Source organism: Formica exsecta, unplaced genomic scaffold, assembly GCF_003651465.1.
Source record: "Formica exsecta isolate Colony F162 unplaced genomic scaffold, ASM365146v1 scaffold218, whole genome shotgun sequence".
Taxonomy (NCBI): domain Eukaryota; kingdom Metazoa; phylum Arthropoda; class Insecta; order Hymenoptera; family Formicidae; genus Formica; species Formica exsecta.
Genome location: NW_021849477.1, coordinates 1,524,105 through 1,534,038, shown reverse-complemented (window position 1 = coordinate 1,534,038; position 9,934 = coordinate 1,524,105). Strand labels below are relative to the sequence as shown.

Sequence of the window (9,934 nt, the reverse complement as noted above, 5' to 3'; positions counted from 1 at the left end):
ATATATGTATACGAATTTGGCTTAAGATTGTGATTATTTCAAAATCTGATTTGTACATCAGTAAACTTGCATTCTTGCTTGTTATTGCATGTTAACAACATATTAAATTTTAATATTCAAAAAAAAAATTGCGGTGATGCGGAAAATAAAAGTGTGCTTTTTTAAGAAAAATATGTACATATTGCGTATAATATTAATAACGCAGTTTATTTGCGATATTAATAACGAGATTGATGCGTATTTAACTGATATTACGGGATTAGAAACGAGTACAACAGACATATGCTTTGGTTCGATCGTCAATACAGATAATGATATTGGATTTATGATAATTTAGATAACAGCACATATATTGAAGCAATAATCGAAAGAAGCCGTAAAATGCAACGGCGAGATGTAGAATGTGAGCATGCGTTTACTGACGGAATAAAACAGCTTTCTCGGATCGATCGCCGGCCAAGCCATACCCATTTTTCCACGTAAAGCGCTTTATTAAGCTTCAGTTTTTTTTTTTTTTACATCTATGCGATTTATTTCATATCATTTTTATCATTCGCAATTTTCATACAACTCGCATCCGCCCGTAATGTGCAAACGGAATTTAAATGCCGCAATTTTATAAGCCGCACGCCATCTCGCAACAGATTTCAATCTCATTTTTTTTTTTTATATAATTAAACGCCAAATTGAGAAAATTACAAATGATCTCGTTATAATATTATAAATAGTTATAATTTTACCTCCGGCTTTTATAAATTATAAGAGTTGCAAAGAAAGGAGATTTTGATTCTTTATGCTTTAATTATGAAAATGATATGATCATTTACGTTGCACTATTTGAATATAATTCGCGATAAAAGTATTGATAAAACTACACACACACGCATACAAATGAAATCTATATGAAAAAATTATTGGAATATCAAGTGAAAGAGATATTTTGATTGTTTAACTCGAGCTAGGTATTTTAGCTCGATAAAGATTTGTATCTATATCGAATCTGATGTTTTAGTCCAGATTATCGGCGACTGTACACTTATACACACGTATACATGATATCAAATCCATTCGCATCCTTGAGAGAGGTTTCTCCTCGGTAGTTCTCGCTATACGGAAACCTTAATGATCCAATCCCTTGAACGCGAGAAATTAGTCGACTTAAGCCGGGGTTCTGTACGAGAGAACGGCAGCTGGGAAATCAAATCGGTAAATATCGGTCGTCAAGATCCGACAGATTTTTTGTGGATTAAGGAAGATTAGATTGATCGGCGGCGCAACTTTCCTCTCGAATCCATCGATCGAAATGCGTGAATCGAGTAAAAGACACGCCGGATCGTTTGCTTTCCAAGATTTATTATTCACTTATCGTCTTTAGTAAAAAAATAAGTATGTGTGTGTGTGTAATATACATTCATGCGTGAGAATTTTTGTAATGTATGCTTTTAAGAAACGATTTTTTTTCCTCAAAAACAGTCTATTATATGATTGTGCATTTTTTGATTGATTTTAGTGTGTACATTTTTTTAGTTTTTTTTTTTTTATATTATAGAAAAACATATAATAGTTTTATTTGGACTAATTTTGTTATCAAAAATTATATCTTTCTGAAATAATTAATTCACAACTATTAAGAGATTTGAAAAAATGGATACTGCTTTTTGCATGAGATTGCAAGTTATTGAATAATTGCTCCTTCACAAATTTTTTCGTGAATTTTATGTAGGATGATATTATATATATACTCTCATAATTTTCAGTAAAATCTAACAAGTTATCTTTATAATTTCAAAGGATTATCTGTACCCACGTTTAATTGATCATCATCAAATAATAGCCCATGTATTCTCAATGTCTTTCTCGCAACATGTCCCCTGAGACATCCACGATACGATGTCGTTTACTATAGAAAGAAAATACTAATCATTCAGCGATCGACGACACTCTCGTCTACATTCAGAAATTGGCCATCGCAACTGAAAGGATGATTTGACTCCCGGTTACGTGGGCGCTTAATTCGTTTCGGGTGCGTGTTTCTCTCGCCTATCTATGCTTGTTCGTCCGGACAATAAAGCGTCATTTCCATTTTATCCCGTCGACGCCGAGAATGGATGGGAATACGCGTCCGATACGATCGTCCGATTGCCACTCCTTTTGTCCTTTACGCCGAAATCAAACGGAATTTATAGGATCATAAACGGTTAAACCCGCACACGCTCATCAACAAAAATACCCGCTATCATGTTCTTTGTCTGCGAGCCCACGTGGCGGAATCCGACGAAGGAAAGTAGAGGAGAGGCGAGTTCTTCTTTCGATTCTTAAACGGACCCCCGGCACGCGCTTTTACGACGCGTCGCTCGAGAACGTACGGATTTACTGTGTGAATCGGGCAATTAAAAACGTTTAAAAGCGTGTATACATAATGTTCGCGAACCCTCAATCTTAATTGTAAACATTTTGATAAATCGGGCAATCAATTTTTTGGAGATTTTTAAGATAAATCATTATTTCTCGTAGCTTTTGGAGATTTAGAGGTAAACATCTCGGTTAAATATTCCAATTAAACTATAAATTAAAAAAAAAAAAATCCGTTTGAGAGATCAAATTAAAAGAATAAGTCTTTTACATTTATTCGCAACTTCGAAGTTTAATTAGTAAGGATTTTTATATCTGCTCAGGAAATCTATCGATACGTTATCATTTCCCTCAAAAAAAAAAAAAAAAGATCTTCTCTAAATTGCAAGCTGGAACGACTTATATATATATACATGATATGTCTCGTGTAATTCGTCGGATTACTACTGATCAGGAAAACACGGCATGCATGTGATCGGAAGTCATAAATATTTGAAGCACTGTCGCGACGAATAAGGCACGTGACGTCCACGGTCGATGGACGCCCCGGCGAAATATTTATCATTTAATACCGCACATTTTGATAGGCTTTTTGTCATTTATACAGCGACGACCGGCAGTCTCGCGCGCGTCCGGCGAGAATTTAATTAATGACCACCGGTGTAAAGTGTGTGCGCACGCGGGAGATCGATCGGTATCAGATGTCAATTAGCGGCGCGCGTTGCGAATCGCATAATCGCGATGATGATAGTGTGGTAACGTGAAAAAAGAAGAAAGATCCTTGCACGAACTTTGCGATATCAGATTAATTACAATTTACCATTTTTCTAGAGATTTCTGTATATAAATATCTTTTTTTTTTTTTTGACAAACAATTTTATTAAATTATTTTTACAATATAACGATATTTTTTAATGAAAAAAACTGATTGTTTATAAAAGCATTTAGTATTGCATATTTAATCGAAGAAGAACGCAAATGACATCACTGTACCTGCATATCATATTGATATAAATAAAACGCAACGATGTTTTAACAGGGAAAATTTATACGGAAATAGATATAATGTATGTAGTTGTGGAATACACGCATACGTATGTATTCGGTGGCCGTCTATAATTCTAACAGAGCGAAATTCGCGCACCGCTCCACCGCGTCGTAAATACGAGCTGCGCTACTGTCGTATTTGTAATCGACGTAATCTGTCTAATACGACAATGAAGTCGGTTACCCATTAAACCGTTATTGAAACCGTATACGATTACGCGAATTACGGCGGTAGTTTCGACATGCACCATTGTGAGAGACACATACGTATCCCAAAACGCTCAGGTATATGTGCAAAGCGTCAATTGGAAACACACAGGCAAATATCGCGCAAATGCGTTTGACAAGATTACACGGTAACGATATATGACTATTTTATTTCACCATGCTGAAATTCTGTTTCGTATCAAATATATGTATCATCGTTTCAAAATACTTAATAATTTCGCGTTTCGACATACTCGTATAAAATATTCAGAAAGGTGTTAGCGTTTATAAGTAGATATATATTAGAACCGTGTAGAAGAGAACTACATAAAATCCAGTTCGATTATTAAACCTTTTAGCAGCATAAATTTTTCAAGATCTTTTCTGCAATTTTCATATTTCAAGATTTAGCTCATTTGATTGAACGTGGCTTTTTGCACAAATAAATATGTTCAAGAAGCTTTTCTCTTCTTTATCGATTCCCTTACTTCACTGGCTTCAAATTTATTCACCAAATAAGTACGTTTATTTCGAGCGACGGAACTTTTGGGGTACCTTTTAACGCAATTAGCAAATACAATTCAATCGCGCATGTATTTTCAAACAACTTTCACATAAATTTTCTCTATAAAAGGTATCTTATTTGGTAAAAATGCGAGAAAGATTCTAAAATTTAGCGAGATTTGGGGGGATGAAAACGCCGAAATTTACGATATAGAAACCAGAGCAGATGTCGCACAATATTTCCGAGGTTTCTATTACAGGCGATAAAAAATGGAAGACACACGTGAGAAGCCACATGGGGGCGCGTTGAGTAGTTTCTTTTCTAGGATGATGTGTGTGAATATCTGCTTTCAGGATAAACATACCGCCTCATGATATTCGATTCGGATATGTGAACATTGCTCTATTAAAACATATACTCTTGCAGGACGATCTAACTTTAACATAAATATCTGATTCTAATTTTTGCGATATGAGAGAGATTAATATTAAATCTATTATTTATCTTTAAAATAACGGTCAGATAAATTTTACCTTATAACTTGCGGAATAGCAATTTTGAAAGTGGATCGCGAAGTAACAACGGTAATAATTCAACGCGGTTTCATCGACGTTGCAAAAATCCGTGAGATGTAATTCGTCACGAAGAACGGTACAAGAACGTAACCGCGATATTTTTGCAGCGACATTTTCAAAATTGAATTGCTTTGCGCACACGTTGCGTCGCATCCCGATACGTGGTTTTTATTTTTTTTATTTTTTTTAGAGGGATGAAGAAATAAATGATATTTACGACGAGCTGTTTTAGTATGGTCGCAGTGATATAACGCGATTTATTATTATCTTTATTTTTCGGACATCTTTTCGTACACGACATTAAATTTATACGAATATACATTTATCGCTATTTTTTATCATCGTCGTATTGTTCTACCCGGCGTTTACTGCCGTAGTTTATCGTAATGCAATCTTTTTGTACATTCAACCGCAAGTGGACCAGGTCTTACGCGTTCTCTCGCACAAATCCGAATTCGCCAGCAAGCCACGTACGAGCATGGTCGTCAGTTGGTTAACCCGCAATATCCTAACTTCCGCTCGTATATGGTCGCCCTATTTGGCCATCACATAATTCGCGTTCTATTGTAAATACAATCATCTATGGTATACAATAATATATTGTTGGCTTATTCTATTTTTCTTCTTTACATATTATTCAATTTAAAATATAATTTTATTATAAAAAGTGATAAAAGAAGATAAAGAAAATTTAACGATAAAAATGGAAAGTAATAAATTATAAATTTTTATCTTGCTGTAATTTTTTAATTGGATTGATAGTCATACAATTATTTTTTCGATAACCACGAAAACAGAAAATTCTCGAAAAATATAACGAATATAAGTGGCCAAGATTTTTAGGAATATATAATCTGGAAACTTTGATGCATTCGAATAAATAAAAATCTTTTTGTTCTTTTCCTAAATTTTACAATACTCTTAATCGAATTATTAGTATAATTATGAAGTCAATATTTTTTAACATTTAGAATAAAACAAACGTTATCATTGCAAGAAAATAAAATCAACTGCGTATTGCTGCTCTTATTGCTAGCTCAAAATTTTTAAGTGTCGGAACTTGTCACGTTATCTTTGAGTCACTATATTACATACGCAGATATATTATCGTACGATAATATTGAATTCACGATACCACGATTAACACATTTCGACATGCGAAACTAATAAATCGCGAATATATTAGCGCACGCTGCTTAGCGATTCGTTATTGCGAAGCATAATCGCGCTCTGTCGGGAGCGAATCATTTAGAAATTTAATGTCATGAATGTTAAGTAACGCCCCTCGTTTGCGTCGCTCGTTAATGTACCGGGGGAGCAGGTAATTCGGTAAGCATAAATTTTAGAGCCGCCATTCCACCGCGCTTCCGGTCAATATTTCGATCGTGCCATATTCTTATCTGCATTTTTACTGTTTTTTGATCGCTGTTACAAAAAGAGGCCAAACTGTTTATAAATTTAACAATTAAAATTTGAACAAAATAATATAATACCAACGTTTAATCGATAATTGTGCGATAATTATCTCAGAATGCGAGAATTGCTACTGTTATTCGCGTTACTCATTTAGTTACAATTATTAGATAAAGTTTTATAGATAAAAGCTATTTTTATACAATGTTCGATGAATATTTTAAAATTGTTTGAATATATTATTATATCTGTATTATCATATTCCTAGAGTTTTGTAATATTTTCTCCATTGATTGTTACATTCTAAAGTCAATATATTTTTTTGATTGGCAATATTCAGGTAGCGTTCGATAAAAGGAGTGATAAAGTTATTTTATCGGATTATAGATTATAGACCGTGATACCGACGTTTATGAATTAAACCCACGTCTCCAGATATTACCGCGATATTGTACGACACGTTATTTGTGAGCAACTTCATAATACGACCCTATCTTCCCTTCATTGCAACATCGACCCTCCGATAATTCTAAAATTGAATACACCACACACACTTCTGATAGACGAAGAATACAAAGTGACGCGTAAAAAAATTTTTTTAATGAAAATATTCGAAAAATACTATCTCATATTTATAATTCTTATTTTATGGCAGATATTCTTCTAAATATTTATCGTGAAAGAGAGATAATAATTATATGAACTTGTTAAACTGACATCGATTCTCTAAATAATCGTGTTTTATAATTTAATCTTTTGATTGATATTATTGGGGTAAAATTTGAATTATATTAATTATATCTTTTGTCGACTCGAGCGTTATTATTAATGACAAATCATTTAGTGTCGAGAATCAGTAATGCACTCTGTATTATACTTTTGTATTTAGCTTGACGTATACGCGCGGGGTTGAACGTTGCACGAAGGCACTCTTGAACGTGACATCTTTTCACAAGATTTCAAGGCGATGACAAATGTCTTTTGCTTTGTGGCACGTCATCCAATGGAAAAGTTATTATGCATAATTTGCAACATCACAAACGAAGCCTTGATGACATAGATTATCAACAACAAAATATGAGGAAACGACATTCTAAAAGTGAATCAAAAGCGTGCATTTACGTTAAAGAATATATTTCGCAAAACACTAGATCTTTCATTATGCAAACTTAATGATATATCTTTAACTCTTTCATGAGAGAGAGACGAATTTTAAGAAACCGAATCTTTGAAATGGATATAATGATTGAGTCGTTTTAGCAGCAGTTTCAAGAACAACATTTTTATTTACTTTTATTACTTTTATAGTTTACAATCAGTTACTATATATATTTTTATGATTCTTATTTATATGGGTATTTGTACTCCCTTGCTTCATTAATGAATCTAGAATTGCGGCTGAATTATATCTCTAGTGATTCGCGCGAATCGAAGCGGAAAATCAGACTTCGACTATGTAAATCCGTGAATTATACGCCGGCCGCGATCGTATCGAATGCAGAGATAGTTTCGTAATAGATTCGTAACTTTTAGTCGCGCTTTCGTCTGGTCCGCGGTTGTTCGATCGACCATCCCTTGGTAATTCTACGATTAATGCGTTCAATCCGTCCCGCATTACACGCGCGCTATCGCAGCACGCGACGATTTGCGTGGAGAACACAATCGGTTTCCCACCGATTTTCTATTGCGTAAACGCGCGAATGGCGAATTTGTTGCCGTTACAGATGTTACTAATATCTACGAACATCAATAATTCTTGACATTAATCTTCCGACGCAACGTTTGCGATGTAATTTTAAACAATATTTCTGCTGAAAAACTGTGTTTGTTAGTTATTTTACGTTTGTCAAAATCAAGCTGTCGTGAGAAAATTCAAATTGTTTGAATTAAATTCTTGTATTTTAGAAAAATGTGATCACAACAAAATGCTATATATAAATTATTGATATATTTATTATCAAAACCGTTCGCACATAAGATTCCCCATATATTATTTTGAGACTTTCAAGATTTTTCGATGGTACTCTGAATAAATAGTAATACAATTATTAGATACATTTACAAACATTACACAATTTTTATAAGAGAGAGACTCATGAGTAACAGGGAGTTTTACGTTAAATGTTATATCGATGATTTCATAAAAAAACTTGATAAAAAATGACATGAAGAGCCCTTTGAGCATGTCATATTTATATATATCTCTCCGAAATTTAATTATAACAGCCAGAAAAATCTACATGCAGATTAGATGTTTAGGAGGTATTAGACATAGAAATAAAATATTTTTTTATTTAAGTGGCATATGTTTGAATAATCTTAAGTGTTTGTGTGTATATATATCTTGATTTTATCTCTCTTTTTTTTCGCTAACAAGTTAAATTTTCAATACTGATTATAATATTTTTAGGAGAATAATATTTCTTAGAAATATCAGAGAATGCCGGAAGATTCTGTCGATAGCGCAGAATATTTGTTATTTAAACATGGTCCACACAATCATATATATAATATTTTCAAATATATCTTCGTCTATGATATCGAGTGTTTATCTTATTTGGATTAAGACGGTTAACCGCATGTGTGTAACCGCGTTATCCGAGTTTACTGAACTCGGGAAGACGGTAATATACGCACCCGAGGACGCCGTGAAGCCGGCGTGCATGGCGTACCGCGGCGCGGCCATGTGCTGGGGATGCGGTGCCGGCGGGAGGGCCCCGTGCGACGCCGGAACCGTTGTCTGAGGGTGGACCGTCGCCGTCGGTCTCGAGAGTATTGTGTCGATGCCGTGAGGGTTACTGCCGACGGAGGTGATGGACGTCGCCGGGCTGTGTTTGCCGCTACCGGTGGGCGACGATTGACCCTGGGTAATGGTGCGGGAGATCGAGTCTCTCTCCCGTGCCTTCGTCCTTGCCCTCGTCCTCGCGCGCGCGTTCCGGAAATCCCGCGTCAGGGGGAGAGGCATGTCGGCCCTCGACGCCAGTGGATTGGCGTGCTATCCATGGGTCGTTTAAGTGTTTGGGGGCGGTACCATCATCGGATTGGTCGACCTGGTGGCGTTTTACCGGAAGGAGAGGTGTTCCGGGCGGGGCCTCTCAATCTCGCGTTAGCTTCTTGTTAAGCGTCTTTCATTGTGTGTTTAAATTCGTAATTTATGATCCCGACTGAATAAAACAAGAACTTGCTGGTTCGCTCGCTCACTCGCTCGTATGTTCGCTGGTTGCCTGGCTGGATGGCTGGCTGGCTGGCTGGCTGGTTGGCTGAGTGAGCCTCTTGGCTCTGAGACTGGCTCTCTAGTTTGTTCGACGACTGGGCACCTCTGGCACGACTACGGTGACACTACTGTCTCGATAACTTGCTTCCTTCCTTCCGTCGTTCCTTTCTCGCTATACTTACCCATCTCCCTTTTACCCTCTCGCTTCATTGTGTCTCGCTCTATCTTTCCCACCCGCTTGACTCCTACCTACCCACCATCGCCCCGACCTTTCAGCCAGTCAAGTACGCGTAGACACACAGAGCAAATCGAATTATTTGCTGTCGATGGTCCATTTGGCCTGCTCCTCGCTCGCTATACATATGCCGATGCACGTGTCAACGAGAATTCGGTTACTTCATCCCGATGAACCATCGTCGCGCCGCGGCGCGCGGCTGACGTAACTAATGTCGGATGAACTCGCCGGCTCTCTCCGGCTCTGGCAACCGACCAATGTAATGTCGGCCGCTTCGTCGCTCGCACCCGCTCGTCTATTGGATCCGCGTTTTAGACTCGCCTTCGACCGAACGGATAATTTACGGCGGTCGACTGCACTTTGCGCCCTCGGTCATTAAGCGTCGT

At 36.5% G+C, this 9,934-nt stretch overlaps 1 protein-coding gene across 1 annotated transcript in view; it reads right to left on the bottom strand.

Moving 5' to 3' along the window:
• The window catches only part of LOC115235293 (homeobox protein Nkx-6.2-like), a 33,648-nt gene extending 24,584 nt beyond the window's left edge, over positions 1 to 9,064 (bottom strand). The window contains exon 1 of the mRNA XM_029806963.1: positions 8,737 to 9,064. Within this exon, the coding sequence (XP_029662823.1) occupies positions 8,737 to 9,064 (328 nt within the window). The remainder of the gene's footprint in view (positions 1 to 8,736) is intronic.
• Positions 9,065 to 9,934: the final 870 nt, after the last annotated feature.